Source organism: Mustela nigripes, chromosome 11 (genome assembly GCF_022355385.1).
Source record: "Mustela nigripes isolate SB6536 chromosome 11, MUSNIG.SB6536, whole genome shotgun sequence".
Taxonomy (NCBI): domain Eukaryota; kingdom Metazoa; phylum Chordata; class Mammalia; order Carnivora; family Mustelidae; genus Mustela; species Mustela nigripes.
The window spans coordinates 3,108,431-3,131,353 of record NC_081567.1 but is presented as its reverse complement, the minus strand read 5'-3'; the positions used below and the strand labels follow the sequence as shown (position 1 = coordinate 3,131,353).

Below are 22,923 nucleotides of genomic sequence, written 5' to 3'. Positions count from 1 at the left end.
AGTGGAAAATAATCTGGCCATTCCACAGGACATTTGCAAGGAGATTTTGAGGGACGGCAAGGCATCTGGGAACGGGGAGTGGAGGGGCACAAACCAGTGCCCAGGGGCGGATGCCAGCACAGCAGAGAAGCAGGAACTCCGAGGCCAGGGTTCCTCTGGAAAGGATGGGTTGTTTCAGAAAGCAGACAGAAAATCTGGGGTTGTCTGGAGGAGGCTTGGGATACCTGCACCAGGAATAAGGTCAGGGTGGTGGGTTCGGGACCCCTGCAGCAGGGTTTGGAGTTCAAGCTGCCGCTAGGCATGGAAGGAACATGACAACCCAAGAAGAATGCCCCCCCCCCCCCCCCCCCCCCCCTGCCCGAGCCCTCAGCTGCTGGGGCCCGGAGCACCAAGGAGGGGTAGAGCGTGTGTCAGGATGGGAGGTGGCCTGAGGCCCAGGCCCCTCTGCATGTCACATGCCATGGGACGCTGTGGGTCACCGTTGGCCACACCGGCCCGGAGAGGAGAACGGAGCTGGTTATGCAGGGGCAGGGGCTTGACAGCCGGGGGCTCTGCTCACACCAGACACTTTCTGTTCTATGGATGTTGTTGCCTGAGTCCTGAGGGGCCCAGTCGGCTCCAAGACAACCCAGGGTGAAGAGTTTGCTGGGGAGGCGAGCCCAGGAGACAGAGGAAGCTCACAGATGGTGCGAGGAAGCAGTTCCCCTGCTGGGCCCTCAAGGCTCTGCCTGCTTTTGGGGGTGTGGCAGGGGTTATGGCAGTGACCCCCCAACCCTGTTATGGGCCTGCACTGCTGGCAGGCAACTTCCCCAGGAGCCTGGCCCCAGAGCAGAGAGTGCCTTCGGGCACAGTGCCCTGCTGGCCCCAGGACACAGCAGGCCAGGTTGTGTGGGGCGATGCTGGGGCCCTGAGGGCCAACGGCGTACATGGCACCTACCACCACCTCGAGGTCACTGTTCCTGTCTTAGGGACTGCTTGTTATCATTTTTCTACACTTATGAAACGGAAACAAAACCAATTTTACTCCAGGTGCAGGCTTTTCATTCGTGTCTTCTCACCACATCTGGAAAGCCTCATTCTTGTCCTTCAGGAGCGTGAGTTTGGATTGGCTGGAATATTGCACCGCGCAGACCTGCCCCCCGAGGCGCTACCAGCACAGAGCGGGAAGGGGGTGTTTGCGGCGGGCTTGTCCTGGGCTCCTCCGCCACCGAAGCACGGAGCCCACAAAGCCCACTTCCTGCAGCCATGGCATTGATTCAAGCAACACACGGAACAGCAAGGCCCAGCGTCGCCCCTTTGCAACTGCGGGAAACCCGGCTTGTCAGCTCTGCCTTTGTTCCGGCTCCTAACACGAGCTATTGGGAGAAAGTCCCTCAACGTGGGGTTATGTCCTTTCCTCTTCTCTGCCCTCAAGTCAGGGTGATGTCCCCCAGTCCTCATTCTGTGGCCTGGTGAACATAAAGACGGGGCACCTCAAACGTCCTTAAAATGCTACAGCCTCAAAAAAAAAAAAAAAAAAAAAAAAGAAAAAAGAAAAAAAAAATGCTACAGCCTCAACGGGCAGGAGAGGAGAGCTTTTCCTGTGCACAAGTGTGGAAGGAAGCAGCCAAGTACCGGTTCCTGCATTTGTTGGGAATCACGGGAGATAGTGTCATGGTGGAAAAGGCCAGTTACGTAATTACACAGCTCGAGTGCCATCAGGGACATAAGCGTGCTGGGTGTCGTGGCATAAGGGCAGAAGGCTGCGCTGGGGGTTAGGAAAGAATGGGCAAGCCGAATGAATACCAGGAGGGAAACACGGCCCGAGTGAAGTCTGATTTGTAAGGTTATGGGTGAATTATGATCATACAGGCATTCCGGGGAGCAAGGCCAAGTATGAGCCGCACTGATCCAAGGCGAAGATGGAAACTACGCGAGCTCTGAACATGCCCAGAAGAGGGAAAAAAACACGCATCCTGAAAATCAGAATCGGGAAAGGGTGTGTGTTTCAAGCCCAACACCAGTTCTAGAACCTTTTGCTATTGGAGATGCAGGAGGAGGTTCTAAGATGCTTCTGTGCTGGGAGCCTGCTGGGGTGGGTGTGTGGCTCCTGGGAGGGTGGGTCTCAGCTGCCTCCTCAGATGGGGTGACTGTCGACCGCACCTGGAGCCCTCCGGGGGAGCTGCGCACGGCCTGTTGGGGGGTGGGAGGCTTCTCCTGAGTTGCATGCATCCTGGGCAAGCGAAATGCCCCCATCTGAGAGTCGCCTGTTCAGTGGTGCGTCTCTAGGGCCCGCTTGGGGGCCTGAAGCCAAGGCCACCCATGGGGCAAGGTGCTGCTAACCCCCTCCGTAGCCTAGTGGGTGGGTGTGAGCGGTGATGGCCCTGCCAGCACCCACGACTTGTTGGGAGAGCCCACAGCCACAGAATGGCCCCTGGAAGGCCCAGCCCAGGCACCGTATGGCTTGTTGGCTCTACGGCTTATCTGCGTGAGGGCCGGGGGCAGACAAATGCAACAATGGATCAAAACTGTATTTGCAAACAGGGATTACAGTCCCTTGCGATCCTAACTCTCAGCAGAGTCTTGGCACCCCCTTCCGTAATAAGCTGAGGGTAAATGTTAGGCCCTCGGCAGGCAGGTGGAGGTGGGGAGAAGCTCTGGTGTGTGTGCGGGCAGCCCCGCGTGGGTTTAAAGAGCACATGCCACATGTCAGCTTGGCAGCATTTAAGGGAGAGCGGAGTCGCCAGCGAGGGAGGGAGGGTGACCGTGCTCAGGGGGCTCCCGCCACGTCCCCCAAAGGCAGGCTCTAAATGCTAAAAGCTCTCCACAGTAAAATATTTACGCAAATAAGCAAGTGTTTTTCCCTGCAGGCGCTTGGTGCTGTTTCATGCTGTTAATCTTTTTTGGAAATGCAAGAGCATGTTTTGATATAGATTACCGAAGCCTGGGCTGGGGAGGAGTTCATACATGCGCCCCGAGCAGGAGCACTGATTCGAGGTCTCTGGGTGGGAAGCCAGTGGTGCGAAAAAGATGTTTCCCATTCTCTCCCTCGAACACTGATCTGAATCTTCAGGCACTGTTTTCTCATCCTTCCTACGGCATCTGCAATTTGATGTGCTAGCTGTAATAATATCCAGGTGACGGGCTGCCCAGACAACATTTGTTACCGTTATAACTAAAGGCCATTAACACAGAAGACGCTCGGACGTGGTGTTTTTCTGCATTATGGGTAGACAGAGCACTATTTTACCTTTGCTTTGCCATGGTCAGAATGCACGAGGTATTAAATGATGCTCTCTCTTTACCTGGTTTTTATTTTTTTTTATTTTTTATTTTATTTTTTTTTTTTAGATTTTATTTATTTATTTGACAGAGATCATAAGTAGGCAGAGAGGCAGGCAGAGAGAGAGGAGGAAGCAGGCTCCCTGCTGAGCAGAGAGACCTATGTGGGGCTCGATCCCAGGACCCTGGGATCATGACCTGAGCCGAAGGCAGGCACTGAGCCACCCAGGCACCCCTCTTTACCTGGTTTTTAGTGACCACCCCCCACCTGGCACCCCCAGGGACTACAGATCAAAATCCAAACTTTTGAATGTCCCTTATAGCCTGAATCCAACTTCTGCCCTTTCTGGTTCTTCTCCTGTCTTGTCCGTGTGAAACCTCTGCTTGGGATGACCAGCTAGATGCGGGCACCGGGCGAAGACTTGGGGGACAAGAAAGAATTCTCCAGTCCAGGAGACATAATGAAATACTAAATAGACATGCATGTGAGCAAACATTTGTTGAATGCTTACCACGTGGCAGGCGTTGTCCTAAGGTTCTCATGCACAACTCAGTTAACACTATAAGGGAATGTGTTATTCCCATTTGAGGGATAGGGAAACTGAGGCACAGAAGGCCTCAGTCCCGTGCCTAAATTCATCGGCCTGGGCTACCGAGTCTGCAAGCTTGCCCACATTGCTGTTGGCCTGTCCAGAGTGTGGTGCTTCAAACCCAGGGGAGAGTAGGGGAGGATACCCAGGATTCATGAGTTTATTATGTAGACACAGCATTTCTGAAGGGAGAGTGTGACATGTAGGGGAAGAACTCTGGAAATGTTCTAGCACCTTCTCCCAGTTAATCTGCTTCCAGGCCTGCATCCTGAGGAGATCATCAGAAATGCTGTTAAGATTCACCTCTAAGGACGTCGGTCACATCGTTATTTCTCACTGCACAATTGGGACATGATCCATATTTTTAAAAAATTTTTAATTATAATGTATTTGCATTTCAACATAACATTTTTGGGATGAATATATTTGCATCTTGGACATCCAAGCAGCACTTAAGTATACAGAGAAAAGTCTGCTTTCGGCATCTGGTAAACCAGATGTCCTGAAAAAACTTCCTGTTAAGACATCCCAAACTGGGCCGCCTGGGTGGCTCAGTGGGTTAAAGCCGCTGCCTTCAGCTCAAGTCATGATCCCAGGGTCCTGGGATGGGGCCCCGCGTCAGGCTCTCTGCTCAGCGGGGAGCCTGCTTCCTCCCTCTCTCTCTGCCTGCCTCTCTGCCTACTTTTGATCTCTGTCTGTCAAATAAATGAATAAAATCTTAAAAAAAAAAAAAGACATCTCAAACTAATAAATATGGTATCAAGAAATAAAAACCTAAGTGCATGGTTGAACCAGCAAGCGAGAAGGAGAAATCAGAGACTGAAAAGGGAACAGAACAGTAAGAATTGAGATGAAGCCATGGGCAGCCCAGGGATGGGAGCAGCCAACAGACCTGCGAGGCTGGGCGCGCTCATCTGGGGCTGGGGACCCTTCCACACGTGCACCCAGGGGCAAGCGCCAGGACACTATAGATGCTGCATACATCCCGGTCAGGTGTGTGCAGACACAGACAGTGGGGTGTCTACGCAGGAAAGATTCATGACGTGGGAAGAGAAGAGCAAAGTCTAAAAACAGGCAACCATGATATTAGATTTTTAAACTTAACTTTAACTCTAGGAATATCTTATAGAAAACCGAAGAAGAGATAAACACAAAATCCCTTGGGGGTCCTGGCGGTTGGCCGTGGTGGACGGGGCAGGAGGGACATGTGCAGGTCACCGTCGCTAAACACACTTGTAATACGACGGAGAGGCTGCCTTCTAAGTAGGAAATACTTTGTGCTTACAAGTTTAGAAAAATGATTGGAAAAAAATATTAACATTATTTTTTGGGAAGTGGGATTGTGGTGATTTTCATTTTTTCCTGTTACATGTCTGAATTTTCTATTTTTTCAAAGTTTAGAGTGAATGTGTTATTTTTATCTTATGATTGTCCTTTTTTATTATAAATCTTTCCAATATAGAGAAAATGCTGGGAATAATAAAGATGGAACACCCAAGTGTTCATCGTACCAACTTGAATAAATCTAGACATTTTGCCAAATTGGACTTCTTTTTTCATATAAGAGAGAAGATGAGACGGGGTAGTTGAGGCCATCCTGTGGCCCCACCAGATCTACTTCAGAGGCAACGTCCCTTCTCAACTCGGGGTGTATTCCTGTCCTTGAGTTCACATGTGCACGGACCGTGTGGACCCATGAATGGTGATAATCACACTCATGGAGGTTTCTATGTGCGGGAACCTTCTCCCACTGGGTGTATTCTCCCCCCGAACAGGCTTGTGAGACTTCCTCATGCTGATTCATGTAGGCCTTGGTCATTCCTTTAACTGCTGTGGAAAGTGTCCACAACACACCTTTCTGTGGCCTGACTGATGGACACTCGGGTGTCCTTTCATCAAACACGACATGGCAGGAGTGTCCCGTGCATGTCTCCTTGGGTACAGCTGTGAGAACTCAGGCTTATGACCTGACGGGAAAGGCCTCTGGGATTCAGGGACAGAAGTGCTCCCCTCGCCCAGGCATTCCAGATCATTCTCCAGGAGTATGTTGAGTGTGTGTGTGTGTGTGTATGTTTGCCTATGTCCCTGTCTCTCCTGGGTCATATCCGACCTTCTAGGGCTCTAAATCTGAATGCTGTAAATGCCATCTCATCGTGGTGTGAATTCTCTGTTCACAGCGCTTTTTCAATCAGACGAACAAACGTTAGAAATGCCCTTTGAGGTAAGTGACAAGATTTTACCTTTGGACAGTGAGACTTGCATGGTGACAGTGGGCACGACCAGGCAGGGACAGGCGTGGAGGGAGCTTGCAGATGGAGACGACATCAAATGTGACGTTAGAGGCACAGAAGGGCAAAGGACCCGCAAGTACAGTACAGGGCTGGCCCGGGGGAGGGCAGAGGCCTCAGCGGGAGCATTGGGGGTGGGCAGGGGCTGCTAGGCCTGGGGGAGTGGGGACAGGGCCTCCCTCCTCGGCAGGCTGGGGAGACTCTGCTTCTTGGAGACTCTGGGTACTGCGACAGGTCAGAATTCACATTTTGTGCTCCAGATTTCCTGTCTCGTGGAAAGCTGGGGCTGCTCCCTGGGTCATCAGACGTTTAGCCCAGTTCCGTCCAGGAAAGACAGCAGTTGGCATGGTGCTAAGGGGGCTCAGGGAGGCCTGTGGCCCAGCCATGCACTCCGTGGACCATCTCCTGCCCCGGTCTGGAGCATAAGGCACGGGGCCTAACAGGGGTCTGCAATCCTGTCTCATCTGGCGGGATCCAAAATACACATTCTACCAGCAGCTTCTTCTGTGGCTCATTGTGGTATTAAGGTACCAAGAACCTGTAGTTCTGAAGGTCACCCAATTCAGAAATACTCTTAGCTAAGTATTCCACCCAGCAACCCTGGGAATGGCACCAGGAAGGGAGAGACTGAGCAGGGCCCCAGCCTTGCAGCAGACGATGTCGGCACGCCCCAGGCTCCGTCCTCCCTGTGTTCATGAAGCAAGAACTCAAAAAATATTTGCCTCTCTGTGTAGTTATTACCTAAAAGACAAACCTGATTATGTCACTTTGCTGCTCAAAGTCCTGGGGTGACTCCCTACTGCCCTCAGCACAGATGTTTTAAAAAAGTGTTTTTTAATGAAGTAAAACCCCCTTTCAAACCAAATCTTAGAATCCTTATGTCAGAAGCTGGCGGGTATGAGTGGTGATTGTTACTACCTGTCTGTAAGTCCAATAATCTTCCTGTAACCACCCAGTGCATAAGCAGACACACAGGGGGGTCTGCTGCGAGTCTGGACTGGGGAAACACCCTATTGGATGCTGGCCTGGGTCTGGAGAGTAGACCCAGCCTGGGGTCCTGGCTGTTAGATGCCTGATGTCACCCATCTGGGCCCCTGGGCACTCCCTGCATGGCCGGCCCGACCAGGCCGTCCCCAGGCCGGCCCAGCCCACGTCTCCAGGCTGGGGTCTGTCTACACCGCCACAAGCACGTGGCATTCCGTCTGGTGAGTGGGTGACCCTCTTCCCTTCCTCCAGGGCTGCAGAGGCCACTCTCTAGCAAGATCCAGCCCCAAGGCTGTCTCCCGTCTGTGGCGAGCCCCTCAGCCCCGGAGACCTGATTGCGGGGCATCTCGTGAATGGCCATTGGTCAGCTGTCATATTGCATGGTCCTCGTGTTCTCGTGCCTCTCCCTGACAGTGCCAGGAGCCACTCATATCCCAAGGACAGGCACCTCTTGTTCACTCCTTATGGCCCACCATGCATGCAACGCCGTGCATGGGAGAGGCCCTGAATTCGTCATGCAGAAAGGGTGACTAAATGAGGGAACTGATTTAAAAAAAAAAAAAAAAAAAAAAGACTTGCTGCCTTTGGGGAACTAAAAAAAATTAAGGCTTTTCATCAATGCTATCCGAGAGGCCTCCCTGGACAAAACATTAAAAGTAAACAATTTCCCGGGGACCCAAGGCACACAATTCACTCTGGAAACTTCTTAAAAGGATGAGGTGAGGGCCTGGCAGCCAAGGATGTTTCCCAGAACTGGGGAGGGAAACCCGGGTCTTTGGCTCCCATGAGGAATGAGGCGGCTGCTTCCCAGATGCCCATGGAAACAGCCTGGTTATTTCAGAGCTGAAGGAAGGGCCAAAGACAGATGGTTTTGTTGCAAACCCCAAACAAATGGAAGATGTTCTGGGCCAACAAAATGTAAATTTCAACCTGCAAAGGAACCTCAGCACACAGCTTACAGGACAGAGGAGGTACCCTGCTTTCCTTCACACAGAAAGTGCCGGGTGGCGGCAGGCACAATTTTTTTTTTTTTTTTTTTTGGTTCAACCTCTTTGATGTGTAATAAAAACCAGATGAAATCAATGTAATTGCTATTTTCCTCTGAGCTATGATCTCTTTAATCACAGCCGCTTCCTTACCCAGAACGATGCCGTTGGGCTCTTCTGGCGGCTGCCACACGATCCGCACGGATGTGAGTCTCACTTCTGGGAACACGAGCCTTACTGGTGGGCCCGGGGCTGGAGGGAGGAAAAGAAACCTGTGAGCCAGGTGTCGATACGGGGCTACAGGGACACGTGATGAGGTTACAACGTTACACAGGGCTCTGTGGGCTGGCCAAGTGTTTGCGACCATGGGTGACTCTGTTCATGGACCAGATGCTCCAAGGCCACAAATGGATTTTGGAATCTAACTGGCTCCATGTGGCCCCCTAATGGTGTTGAGAAAACACCTCATTTAGAACCCAGCTCAGCTGCTTTTCCAGCCTCCAGAAGTGGTGCTCACAGACCGTGCTGGGAGCCCGTGAGTGCAAGGGGAGTGAGGCTGCAAGTGTGCCAGGCCCAAGGTCAAGATTCTGCCAATGTGGGCTGAATCCTTTCGGGGGCTTGACACCTGCTACCAGGAGTTAGATAAATCCGATGGCCTAAAGTCCCTCCCCATGTTTACAATGAATGATTATTCCCCTATGCATCGTCTTAGAAAATTAAGAGTTGATGTGCACAAACATGTATAATAATTCTGTGTGGCGTGGTGCCATTGCCTACCGGTGTCATGGCCCTTGTAAATATATTTACTTAAAGGGGGAGGCGAGTGGCCAGTCCAGAACTTCTTGTTGTAACTGAACAGATTCCCAGGTAAGAGGCAAGGGGCTCAGAACAATGAACACAGAGATAGGATTATCTATCTGAGGCTGCTGAATTCTGCCTCTCACTATTAAGTAGAGAACAGTATTTAAAATTTTAAACTTGTGGTTTAGATAAATCTGTGACCCTTGTGTTTGGTAACATAAATGTAAGGAGGGTATAGGTTCAGAAGCCAGGACCAGCTGCAATTATGCGAATTTCAACAGCAGGCTTATGTGGCCTCTGTCCCCTGCCCTGTCCCCAAGCTGCATCACTGGGATCACACTGAACTGCGGGAGTGGAAATCGCACTGTGGGAGAAGAAGGAAAAGCATTCTGTGAGTTCCAGCCTCTACTTTAGAAGGAGGCAGTTGTGACTGGCCAAGGTTGGAGGCCCCTGGTTCTTTCCGTTCCTGTAACCCAGGCTGCCATGGGTTCGCAGAGCTCTGCTAACACCCTTGAGGCCACTGCCCCCGCATCAGACCCCAGCCCCCCCCCGGGGCTCTGCATCCAGGACAGGACAGTGTGCAGAGCTCCTTCCTCTCCTCGACTCAAGCCCAGCGTGCTGCCATCTCCCAGGAGAGCACAAACCACCATGGGGCTAACTGAATGACCTCGGCAGACGTGTACCAGGAAATCGAGTTGTTGCATTTCTGTGAGAAGCTTCTGATCCCTAAGGTGTGTGTGGGGGGGAGGGGGCGGGGAGAGCTGTATTTTCCCCTAGAATATATACCACCCCTCCCTGACTATTTGCTACAGCCCATGTAACAATAAAAATGTAAAAAGAGATAACCTTTAAGTGTTTGACATCTGCAAAGTGGAAAAACATATGTGCTGATGATTTAGACTTCCATAAAAACAGAGCTGTCAAGAGGCGCTTGTTATCCCGGCCTGGAAGCATGGGTGCGGGGAGTCTGGAGCCCACGGAGCCCACGGAGCCCGCTGCACGCGGGGCACGAACTTCTAGGGACCTCTTGGCGTGCGGACTGCGGGAGCGGCTGGCACCAGGGAAACAGAGGCACCCAGGCTCGGGGCGGGGGGGGGGGCTCCTAACCCGATCTGTGCAGACGCCGCCAGCTGGAGCGGCTGGACGTTTTACGGCCCCCACCCAACCCGGCCTTTACTGTGAGGCCTCTTTCAATTTACGACCGAAATTCGCAGAGGTTCATAATTAGGCTGTAAAAATTCACTCCGGGCTGAAATTGGCCATATAAACGCTCAGTGACTGAAAAACAATCCTGTTTTGTTTTTCTCATCTGAGAAAAGGTGGGGGGAGGGGGTGGTGGAAGTGGTTTGAAAATTAAGTTACAAATGACCAGCGCGCTCGGGTCGCTGGGGCTGCTGGAGCACGCTGTGACCGTACCATCGTCCTTGGTCCGCTCCAGGACGAGGGGCGAGCTGGGCACGCCGTTGCCGATGCGGGTGAACGCCAGCACCTGCAGCTCGTACAGCACGAACTTGCGGAGTCCGGCCAGCAGCGCCGACTGCGTGTGGTTCCCTCGCACGACGTGACTGCGGGGCTCGGGGTCCAGGTCTTTGGCCCGGAACAGGATCTGGAACCACAGCGTACACGTATGCGGTCACGGGGGTGTGGGTGCCAGGAGGGGGTCCCTCCAGCTCACGGCCAGGACCAGCTGACTGCGGATTCTCCGCCACAGCAGCTGTGCTCCAGGCTTACGAGTCTAGTTTCCATACACTGGTGTTTTGGGGGAAGCCGGTCTCCGGGGCAGGAGGAGCTGGAGTCATGACCCAGGCCAAGGCTGGGCGGGCTGACCCCAAGCCATGACTAACAAGATCCGAGGTACACGACAGACAGTAGCTACACCAACCGCGGCCACGAGGACGAGGCCTCCATCACAAACGCAGACAGTGTACCTCCGGCAGAAGGAACCAGTATCCCCCCGCCCACCTTGGTTTCCCAGCTTCTTGGGAAATTGGGCTCCTGCCTCAGGACAGCTGCTGTAAATCCCGGAATCCCGGGCCCCACACACAGACACAGCACCCTGGGAGGCGCTGCTCCATGGCCCTGCCAGCTGCCTCTGGTTTGCTAAGTCATTCACAGCTCACCCTTCCTGCGCGGGTCCCTCAGTCGGGGACCCAGAAGGCCATGGAAGATGGAGGTCCTCAGGGAGGAGCCTGGATGCCACAGGTAAGCTCTCTTCGCCGGGACCCAGGTCACTGCACCTGCCCAGTAGCAGTGCCATGTCCAGCAGGGCCCGAGGCAGCCTGAACGCCCAGGGAAACAGGTGGGGAGAACCAGAGACTAGGGATGGAAACCAGGAAAGTGGGGAGTACCCATGCCCAGAGGCCATGTGGGGTGGGGTGTAACAGACCAGGGTGGAGGGGGGCTGCTGGGCACATCCGGGAAAATCCATCCCTCCGCTCTGGGGATGGATCACAAGCACACGTGGGTAAGTAAAAGTAGGACTGAACCCAGCAAGGGCTCCTGGAGAAGCAGAAAGGCGTACGCCCCCTCCTGCGCCCGCCATGGCCCGGGATTGCCCACGGTGCTGGAATGCCCGTGTGTGAGCAGGTAGTTTGCACTGACTCGGCACAGGCTAGGAGCAAAGCGCTTCTTACAAAATCGAACCCACTTGTTTCTCAGGTCAGACTCAGAGCCAGCCACCACGGGTACTCCTGTTGTACAAGCCTGGAAGCAGAGGCTCGAGTTTACGCAGCCAGCTCCCATCAATGCCTTGTCTGCGCCTATGTTAGGAGGTCGTACCCAGGCCTCATCCCCAGGTGGGAATGAAGTTTAGAGGAGACAACAGATGTGAACGTCACAACACAGGCTCGTGCTGCAGGTCTGGACGTCCCTCTGCGCTCCTTGGTCTAGGGGAGTGACACGCGGGAGCACCTGCATGGCCTAAGCATGGAAGGGTCACCCCCAACATACCTTGTAGCCCAGTATGAGCCCATTCTGGTCCTGTTCAGGCACCGAAGCCCATGTCAGTAAAATCTGGGTGGAGCTGACGGCCTCAGCCGACACGTTTTCAGGCGCGGCTGAAGGAACTGCAAAGGCGAGTAAAACAGATTGGTACCCACAGTCCAAAGGCTTCTGTAAATAAAGGTCCAATTTTTACCCAATCAAGTTGTCCTTGAAAGAGCAATGAATTCTGAGCATTTTGCAGTGATCAGATTAAGCCTGCAGCGGTATAACAGAAATGTAAATCTCTTTAATATTAGCAGCAAATTCCACAAATCCGGGGTACTTAGGAGCTCAATCTTACCTGAATCCACCCAGCAAGAAAATCTGCTTGGTCTGTTTTTATATTAACTTGTGGGACCTGCAGACTTTGATCTTAGATCACTCTCACACACCAGTTCATCTGCAAAATACATGGTATTTTGAGAGGGGGCAGAGGTGCTGGTGAGGAGGGGACAGCATGGTCTGCATTGAAGGGGACGGGAGGGAAGATTTCCTAGGCACTGAGTGCACGTCTTGTCCTAGGGGTCTCGGATCCACTGTCATCTCTAAGAGCCACAACAGCCCTGGGAGGCAGGGGTTATTAGCCCCATTCTGCAGATGGAGAGACCAAGGCTGGAGGACCACCCCCCTCTCCAATGCATTTCAGTGAGGGCTTTTTCACAAGATGGGCCTGCGGATACAAGCTATGCAATTCTTGACCTGTGTATGTGTAGGATTTTATTCTCTTCTGTTTAGGTATATCATTGAACAAATTTCAGTTTGTCTTCCATGTTTGTAATGGTTCGGATAGAAAGTGTGTAAGGACAAGAGTCAAGGTTTAAAAGCAAGGCTTTATATTCCAGATCATCTCAATTTGCTTTGAGAGTTTCCTTGTGAACCCATTTAAACTTTATTCCGACAGAAAAGAGAGATCCCAGAGCTCCCCAGCAAAGTCAGGGGATGCAGTGTTCATGGACAGGCACTGAGCACAAGGCAGTTGTTGGCTGTGGCCTGAAGGTCACACCTCCCACCACCTTCCGGAGCCTCCACAGTTGAACAGGAGATTAAATCCTGCAAGTCCAGTGGGTTTCATGGAGAGTAATACAGGATAGGACTTGGCATTCAACGTGGGAGGGACCACTCTGCAGAGGAAGGAATGGAGGCTCCGAGCGGTCACCTGCCCACATCCCTAGCAAGGGACAAAACCATCTGAAGCTGAGAGATACTGAGGTGTTCACAGGGAAGGAACAAGCTCACAGGCTGCAGAGCAAGAGCAACTCGACAAGAATCCCAAGCCATGGGACCTGGGGAAGCTGCTCTGCTCCTCTGGACCTTGACTATCCCATTTGTGAAATGGCCAAGTGCAGCCCACCCGTCCTCGAACCTACCCTCTTTCTCCCCTGTGCCCATCCCCAGCACTTGGCTTTGCAATGAGGAGGCAATCCGTGGCTCTCTGTGCTGAAGAAAGTGAGACAATGACACCATAAGCTCCCTTCCCTACGGACGGAGGGTGAATGAAAGGCTGCCAAGCCCCCAGCCCTCGAGGCATCCATCCCTTCTCTGCAGGCCACCGTGGCTCTGTGAACAGAAGGGGGCGTGCCCTCAAGTGCACCTCAGAAGCAGGGATGCTCCGCTCACAGGGGCTCTGGCCACCCTCCATCCACAGCCCCACCCACCCTCCTTCCCACAAGTACTCTGTCCTCCTAGCAAAGCAACTGTAGGCAGCTCAGTCATTTGCTCTGAACACACAGTAACAAGGGTTCACACAACAATGCTGCTCTCCAATGTCTGATTCCTGGATTTTCTTCACTGAAGTGATTTGGTCTTCATTATGGGTTGAACTGTGTCCCCCTCCCTGCCGGCCTCCATGTGCTGAAGTCCCAACCCCTGGCAGGTCAGAATGGGACTTATTTGGAACTAGGGTCACTGCAGATGTCATTAGTTACATGAGGCCATACTGGCAAAGGGCAGCTAATCCAGCATGACCGGTGTCCTTCTGAGGGCAGCGCAGGAAGAGACAGACACGCATGCAGGGAGGCCACTGTGGCAAGTCTGGAGGGATGCGGCCATGAGCCTGGAAGCCAGCAGGAACAGGGACAGGGTCCTGGAGCACAGCCTTCCCCAGGGTCTGCAGAGGAGCGGGGCCCTGATGACACCTTCGTGTCCGACTTCTGGCCTTCAGAATGGCAGGAGAGTAAATCTGTGCTGTGTTAAGCTCTCAGTCAGGGGTGCTATGTTACAGCGGCCTGGGAAACTAATACTGTCTTCAAGAAAAAAGCGCCAGGAGTCACACAGGTCCTCGAGGTGCTGTCACCTTATCTTCCAGCTTGGCCAGGTCACCACCACAGCCAGTGGCTCCTGCAGACAGAGGCCGAGAGGAGCAGACCAAGGAAAGCCCGAGAAGGCACGTTGCTGAGGGAACATGAAACCTGGGGGGTAGGTGGGAGGGCTTGGCACCTTCTGGTCCCCAGACAGTGGAGCAAAGACCTTGGCTCCAACCACAAGCCCGATGACTTCCTGGCCTCCACGGCCCAGCGGTGGGCCTGTCCCCGCTACTCACCACATCAACCACCTTCAGAACACAGGCGTTAGTTAGACTGGCTGCTGGTGGAGGCCAGTCAGCGTGGCCCCAGAACAGAAGAGTCACCTGCTGGTGTCTGTCACATAAGGGTTTAGGGATCTTCCTCATACTTTGAGAGAGAGAGACAATGTCAGTCAGCCCACACCTGCAAGATACACCTTTTCTTCCCAAATATGTCAGTCGGGAGTCATTCCTATGGTTTGTCAGTCGTTCAACAAAATAGTAGTAATTTATCTGAGCAGCTAAGTGTCACAAAAAAGAATATTCATAATTTCAAGCTTCCTCAGCCCTCTAAGGGATACGTGCTTGCCACCCATAATTCCCTGTGTCTCCCGTGACTTCTGGTGGCGGCTCCCACAGGGCTCATGCACGTTCTCCGTGTCCGAGGGGGCTCCTGCCATGGCAGTCACCCCAGAGCATCACTCACACATATGTTTATTGTGTTCCAGAAACAAGGGATACTCCGCTACCTTGATTCAACTGTGAACTGAGTCATGACTCGAAGAACAGGCAAGATGACAATTTATCGGACTCTATTTAGAGTAAGATGAGAACTCCACAGGTGCTACGTGCCCACAACAGCAGTGCTGCGTTCTAAGAACCGTCCCTGTCTGTAAGAGAGAGAGACTGTTGTCATAGCAACACAATGCGTCTGCCTCTGCAATCTGTAATGGTTTCCTGTGGGCCCATGTGTGACACGGCGAGTGCTCAGTCCTCACCACGGATCTACAGATCACACTGATTTTCTAGGATGTGGTAATATGTGCATGCGTGTCCTGAAGGGCGTCCACTGTCCCAGAGAAGGAAGGCCACCCGGTGAGTGGGATGACTGCATGTGGCACCAGGCGCTTGGCTGGGTGTCCAAGGACGGAGCCACAGAAAAAGGCCACACTCGGGATTCAGTGTCAGTGGATTCAGATCTCACTGGGATCTAGTCTGCCATTTAGTTACAAAGTATCTGTGGTTTTAAGATTTGGTAAGAAAAGAAAAATCTTTTCCATTATCTGTTTCGAGGTAAATTTAACTTCCTTTCCAACCTGCCATCTTGCATCTGGGGACAGCGCAAGAGATTCCTTTCATGAAGAACAATTCTGATTAAAATGCTTCTCTTCTTCATCTGCTCTCTCTCCAGGATTCCTCACGGCTCAGTCTTTTGAAGTTTAGGGCCTCATTTATCCTTATATCATAATAAATCAGAGGATGTCATGAAGCTAGTTAGAGCATACTTCAAAATGGGAAACGTCTTTTCAGTGTGGTTCAAGATGTTCTGCCCTGTGCTCCCCACACCAGCTTTCCGTACGGCCATGACTATGCTGTATGAGAGGACCCCTGTGTGGCCATCTCCACAAGACATGCGTCTGCAGTTCTGTTCTCCCCATCGGCTCCCTCCTCCACTTGCCTCCCCATCAGCTGCACTCCACCCCTGGGCCTTGCAACACCTGCCCTCTCCTACCCACCCCCATGGGCTGAGTGGTGCTTGGCAGGATCTGTTCTAGGAAGGGGCGATTCCTCTGCTGGACCAGGGAAGGTAAGACATCAACATTGCTGCAATGGGGAGGGGCCTGCTTGTCAGAAGTGAAGGGTTGCCCCAGTAGGAGGTTCTGGAAGCACTGTTCAAAGGTGGAGGTGCTGAAGCCCCAAAGGACCAGCAACAGTGGAAAGGATGCCAGAGAAGGCCCCAGGTTGGGGGGACCAATGTCTGAGCACCAGTACTCTTGGTGGAGAGATCAGCCCAAGAGGGGTCCTGGGAGCCCACCTTTCCTGTACCCCAAATGTCTGAAGTCTGAGTCATCTCATCTTGAAGATCAATAACCCTATTATTCAATTTGTGATGAAAACATCTGGAGAACCAAAACTCTTCTAATTGAACAAACATTCCATTAAAAGCCAAAAAATAATTTTCTGTAAGCCAGAACCATCAAAATAAGAAAGAATGTGTGAGCATAAAGCAGAACTTACATTGCAAAGACAATTTCAAGACCAGAAACTTTCTCAACAAGCAAATGATGAAATCGAAGTGGTTAGTTCCGGGGGCCTAGTTCCAGCCTGTGATTGTCCTTTAGCTGTGCGAAAATATGTCTGTGTTGTTTTTGTCAACCAAGACAAAAACAAACTCATTGTGCCTTTTTTTTTTCTTTTGATACCAAAGCCGCACCTTGTTATTAACTAAAACACAGAAACACCTACAAAAGCAAACAATATCATTCAAGAGAGTCTCCTCAGAGTTACCAGGTAGGAGGCTACACAAGATTGTCTGAAGGGAACAGAGCTAGAAGCAAGCATCTGGGGTGAGCTGACGCCTAGAGTGATCTCCTCTGCATTCTCCTGACCACCGTAAAGAGAGCTTTGCAGCAGCTGAACAAATTTCTATGAAAATATAGTATCACCTCAGCAATTTTGCCATGGGTTTGTCTTTTGAGAATGTTCTTTGGAAACCTAACAAAACAGTATTATTTTCCATTTTTATTACATTTTATTCAACCTTATGTGTTATTTAGCTTACAGTTTCTGGAACAAAATCCTTGAAAAGTAATTTAGCTTTGTGTAACACTTGAGGTTAACAGCTATTTTCCCTCAGCTCCTTCAAGATTATTCTCATTCCATTATGATTCCATTGTTCCATTGTCCTCTGGCCGCCACTGTTCTTGAGAAGTTGGCTTCATATTGTCTTGTCTTCTGTAGGTAAGATGCCTTCCCTCCAAGTGTTTTCAAGATTTTCTTTGGCTTTCATGCTCTACAGTTGCAGCATAATGTGTTTTGGTGTGGATTTATTTTATTTATTCTGTGCAGGATTCACTTTTCTTCAGTCTGATAAAGTATCAGTTCTCAAGCTTCTCGGCTATTATCTGCCTATATTTTCTCATTCTCATCTCCTCCCCCCTTTCCCTCTGAGTCTTATTAGTTATATGTTGGGCCTTCTCATTCCATTCTTTATGTCTTTTAGCCTCTCTGTCACGTTTTCAGTCTCAGTGTCTTTGTACTGTATTTTAAGTTATTTACTCATACCTAGCTTCCGGTTTGGTAATTCTCTCTTTAGCAGTGTCTAAACTGCTTTTCACCTAATGGTAGCATTTTATTTTCAGTGGCTGTGTCCTATTTGTTTTCTTAAAGAGTGCTTCCAAAGTGGCATCTGAATCTTTACCTAAAGTTTTAATGCTTTATTTTCATAATTTAAGACTACAGCCTTATTTTATATTTATTCCAATTCTTATCAGGATATCATTGATGAACCACATTGTGTAAGATTAATGTGTACAACATGTTGATCTGAGACACTTATGTACTGCAAAGAGACTACCACCATAACATTAGCTAACACATTGAACAGTCACAAAATTATTGTCCCTTTCTTGTAGTGAGAGCATTTAAGATCTACTCTCCTGGCAACTTTCAAGTATTTAATGCAGTATTATTAACTATAATGATGATGCTATACATAAGATTACTCAGAACTTATTCATTTCACACCTGGAAGTCTTTAATAATTTTAAACTTATATGAATAAGTAAAGAATTTATATAAGTAATTTTATTCTTATTACATATTCTCTTTCATACATTTTATGTATTTTAAAGCAATCAAGGCCCTATTTCCTCCCTACCTCCTTTCCTTTCTTCCTTCTTTCCTAAAACAAAAAATATCTTACTTTTACTCATACCAGAATATTTCCTTGTGTGTTTGAAAGTTGTAACTTTATCTTTAAAAGCGGATTTTTCTTTGGGACAAGTTGGCTGTGGCAGTATCTCTCCAGAGGTGTTTCCTACTTTGGTTTCCCAGAAAGTCTGGCCTAGAACTGTGTTTCTTTCTTCTTTATTTTTCATTTTTTGTTTTGTCTTTCAAAAAAAATTTATTTTGTTTTTGGAGGATAGTGAAATCATTTATTGGGGTATAATACATAAACTTTCAGGAGGAGTGGATCACTTTTTTCCTGGGGTAAGAAGATTTTCCAGCCAGTGACGATGGTCTTCATGGTCTTCCAGTGATGTAGAAAGTGCACAATCTTGGAACCATACTTACTGTAATATCACTTAACACCTGTGATTGTCCAGCTTGTTTTTAAAATTTTATTTTAAATACCCCCTAAGGTGTTAGGGGTATGAAATAGAATCTCATTGTGGTTTTGGTTTTCATTTCCCTGGCGGTGAATAATGTTGAACATTTTTTCATGTGATTACCTGACCATTTGTATGTCTTCTTTGGAGCAATGTCTGTTCAGATCCTTCATCCAATTTTTAACTGGGTTGTCTTTTCATTGTGGAGTTGTAAGAGTTTTTTTGTTTTTTTTTTTAATGTACATCCTGGATATGGGTCCTTTAACAGATGAATGATTTGCAAATACCTTCAATGATTGGGGGACTGCTTTTAATTGTTTTCTACTTTATGGTGTTCTTTGAAGCACAGAGGTTTTCGTGTTAGTGAAGTCTCAGTTATTCTTTTGTGGCTTGTGCATTTGGTATCTGGAACCAAGTTTTCCATTGGTTTCTTTTCTAGGAATTTCTGGACCCAACAGAGTAAATTCAAAACTCAAACCTGAGTTGGGCACAGGACTTAGAGTTACATATATTTTTCCTATTTAGAGTATGGGTAGACAGGTGGACTTCCTGTCTACTTCCTGTCCCTGGGCAGAGATTTTCAGTCTCTCCTTTCAATGAGGGTTCAGCATTCAGGAGCCTCATCTGTGTGCAGAGGCCTTGATTCTAACTCCCTACCTTGTGCAAACTTGTGGCTGAACCTTCTATCCCTGGTTGCAAGTCTCGAAGATCCCAGGATGGATGTATACCTCCCAGGCCAACCCCCTGGGGTGGCCACAGGACTAGCTCAGCACTTATGGGTTCAGTCCATGTCTGCCTCTGACTTCTGGGGAGTTCCTCTGGTTTTCTTATGAGGACATCAATATGTTCTAAATCTCAATGCTATTTTGTCCATAATTTTCTAGTTAGTTACAGCAAAGTGGTTTTTTTTTTTTTAATGTTTTCTTGCTCCGCCTATTGCTGGGGTTAGAACAGTCCCCTTAGAATGTTTCAAGTCCTCCTTTTTGTCACAAAGACTGAATAGAGCTTTTTAGAAATCCATGTGAACACAAAGCCACAAGCTGAGTGAGTGTCTCGATCTTTTCTTTCTAATGTAATAAAATCTACAGCCTGAAAGAAAGCCAGGAAGGCATCTGAGCCAGCCCAGCAACTCCAGCAAACCCCTCTTCAAAAATCGGTCCTCTTGGAAGGGGAGCGGTATGCTTCCTTCTCTTCAGGAGATAACCTTGCCATTTCAGACCAGGTGGAAAGAACTGGTCTGTGTCACTGTGCGTCTTTAAACATGACTGGAGCCCTCTTTGTCACTCCACTAACTCACACCAGGCTAGCAGGGGTCCCCTAAACCACAGGTTAGCCTGCAAAGCCTGGCAGATCAGGGGAACTCACTGCAGTCTGGACTGCAGCCCAGACTACTGAGTGCTGACCCGAAGTACTTAGTACTTTTCCTTTCCTCCCCGGGCGCCAACAGTAACCCCGAGCCTGGTGGCTTTGTGCAGAGGGGTGCGTGCCATTTATGGACAGGTGTTAGGGGCCAGGGGGTGTACGCTCTTTGCTTCTTCTTCTTCCTCGGGTAGCTGGGCCCAGACAAGGATTGGGCCAATAGCACAGCAGAGTCTAGGTCCCTGAATTATGAGGAAGAGAGCCTCCTGCCAAACAGGACCCCCGTCCTACTCAGTCATGAGTTTGAAATGAAGCTCTGCTGTGTCAAAGGCAATCGAACCTTCGAGGGGCTACTTGTTAGTGCTGGGGAGATGGTCTCAGCCCCTCCCACACACTACTTTGTCAAGAGGAGGTCCGGAGTGCCTTGTGTTATAAAGATCTCCCTCAGAATCACTACACACCCTTGCTTACTATCATTAGGGTGAAAGTCATACCTACGTTAAAAGATAATACCATGAGTCCAGCCCCTAGTAAGACCCATGATTAATTTCAAATTAGTGGCTTGGACTCTAATGACATTTTCCTGAAATTCCCACCGACATTGACCTAATTAATGGGTTAGGAAAGTATCGGCATAGACACGGGGAGGGCGGGCAGAGTCACTGAGATGTGATGTGGGGACAGGGGACACGGAGCCCCATCTCCAGGGATACCCAGGTCGGGGCTGAGCCTCTGCCTCACCTGACTCCCGCGTGCGGCCCCGCACCACCTCGCTCCAGGGCCCGGCCCCGATGGCGTTGAACGCTTGCACCTGGAGCTCGTACTCCGTCCACTCCTCCAGCCCCTCGATGGTGAACTCCCTTTCCAGCCGGTCGTGGATGACCTGCGCCAGCGCCGGGGCCTGGAGGTCGGGGCGCCAGTACTTAATCCTGTAGCCCACCGACTCGGGGTTCCCGTTGTACTGGGAATCAGGCAGCGGCTGGAAGCAAACGACACGCGTGGTGAGCCGACATCTCAGAACCACCCCGTCAAGGTCCCCAAGCATCCGCCAGTCTTAGCAGGCCAAGTCCATAGAAAATACTTTCCGGGGGGAATAGTCTTAGAACCTCTACCACGTTGTTCCCTGGAACTCTTCTTTTGTTAATTAAATGAAATCCTGTCAGTAACTTGGGCTGGACATAATTTCTTTTAATACATTTTGGCTTAGTTTTGTGGGGGAAAGGTTCTGAATAAATGTCAAGCCGCCTCTCCTACAAACACCGAGTGTTGGCTCCGCGCTCACCCAGCTTAAGGACTTACGGGTCCGGCCTGCAGCACCACTGGCTTCCCTCCCCCAGAGACGACTACTCCAGTCCAAGAAGCCAGTGAGTAATGCTACTCATTAACAGGATCTCCTAGGCTGGTCTGCGACCCAACACCAACTGTGAAATGCAATACTTTTTGGTTTAACGGAGAGATTAGCTCTGACTAGGACAAAGCCATGACTGAGACACCGCTAAGCTCTGGCTTCACGTGCAGACCTGGATATTCCAGGCGACTGTCCCTGCAGCCAACGTCCGGCCCCCAACTCACCACCCAGCGGAGCCGCAGGCTGGTCTCACTGGCTGTTCGCACAGTGATGCTGGTGGGGGCCACATCGGGGGGGGCCTGCAGGGTCTGGATGACCCGGGATGACTGGCTGAAGGGGCTGGCACCGACGACGTTCACCTGCCTCATGCGAAACCTAGACGGAAAGCCGCGGACAGAGTTATTCTGCAGGAAAGACAACAAAAACCCACCACCTTCTCAGGATGTTCTGCTGTGTGTCTGTGTCATGAAGGCTGTCCCGAGGATGCCCTCTTTCCACCGGCTTTCATGAAAAATGCAAATTGTGTATTTGGCCCTTCCCACTAGAGTCTCCAAGGAATGGTGAATTTGTTCCAGCGCAAAGATTTTAAATTCCCAAGCAAAGCATAACTGAATGGGTTACATGGCCAGAAATCTATCAGCAGATGCCATTGGTTGACTTGTGTTTAGGGTAAGGCCGGGGTCAGAGGGCGAGGAGCCAAATGATGGCCTTCAGAGTCTGGTGACATTTCAATGAGCACGGGTGCCTGGACCCCATTTTCTGTTGGCTCAGGGGAGGAGCACTGGCCCCAGAACCCACACCCCAGGACTCGGACCCCATTGGAACTGAGACCTGAGGCAAATCAGACTTGCCCCCATTTCCTTACCTACAGAATGAGGGTGGCATGGACGTGCTTTAGAGCCTCGATTAATATTTTTGGTTCTCTCTCCTCTATTTATTTGTACAATTACTTTGACTGAACTTCTCCCCAGGAAACACGCCCTGAGCACACACGCGCATTCACCACAGGGGCTGGGAGAGGAGAGGGGTCTCCAATCACAGTTTCTGACCTTGGCGGTGATGATAGAGCTGGTACCAGTTTCACAGGGTAAGCTTGGAGCCCCCGCAGCTCACTGTTTGAGAAATGTTTTTTTCCTCTAAAAACAAGTGTACAGGGCCTTGATCCATCTGCTCTGATCTCAGGGAGGATGTCACAAGGAACAGAGTCTGAACAGCAGCTCTCATTAGGCATTGTTTTAAAAAGCTCTAATGTCGGTATTATACCAAAAAGAAAATGTTCTTCATGAAGATGTAATGTCACCTTTTACTCTCTGAATTAGTCATTCTTAGTCTTTTACTCCCTGATCTTATGAACAATGACATTATCAAACCCAACATCTGGTGATAACTGGAAATTTCATCTCGGTCAATGATCTTACGGGAAGTTATAACGTCTCTAACGGCTTGTGATCACGCTACCCTTTGTTAAAGCCAAGGATTTACTGCCTGGATAGGTTTCAGGATCAAGAAGCAAAAGGTTATGCAGCGTGTTAAGTGTTTGATTAGTGAGCCCCGTCACTCCCGCGTCCCAGGATGGGGAAGGAGAGGACGTTCCAGGGAAGACTGCTTTGTTTACGCACGCATGTTAATAGTCCCAAGTGGTTGTGGACTTTGTGGGGAAAAGCCCCACCTCTTGGCTACCCATGGCTCTTGGTATTGAGCCCAGTGGAAGA

The 22,923-nt window shown here is 50.2% G+C and overlaps 1 protein-coding gene across 1 annotated transcript in view; it reads right to left on the bottom strand.

Annotated features, from left to right (window-relative positions):
• Positions 1-22,923, bottom strand: part of SDK1 (sidekick cell adhesion molecule 1) — a 510,153-nt gene that overhangs the window by 83,470 nt on the left and 403,760 nt on the right. Inside the window, exons 23-27 of the mRNA XM_059414328.1 lie at positions 21,436-21,586; positions 20,605-20,842; positions 11,860-11,975; positions 10,327-10,516; positions 8,263-8,361 (exon numbers count right to left, since the gene is read on the bottom strand). Coding sequence (XP_059270311.1) covers positions 8,263-8,361; positions 10,327-10,516; positions 11,860-11,975; positions 20,605-20,842; positions 21,436-21,586 — 794 coding nt within the window. The remainder of the gene's footprint in view (positions 1-8,262; positions 8,362-10,326; positions 10,517-11,859; positions 11,976-20,604; positions 20,843-21,435; positions 21,587-22,923) is intronic.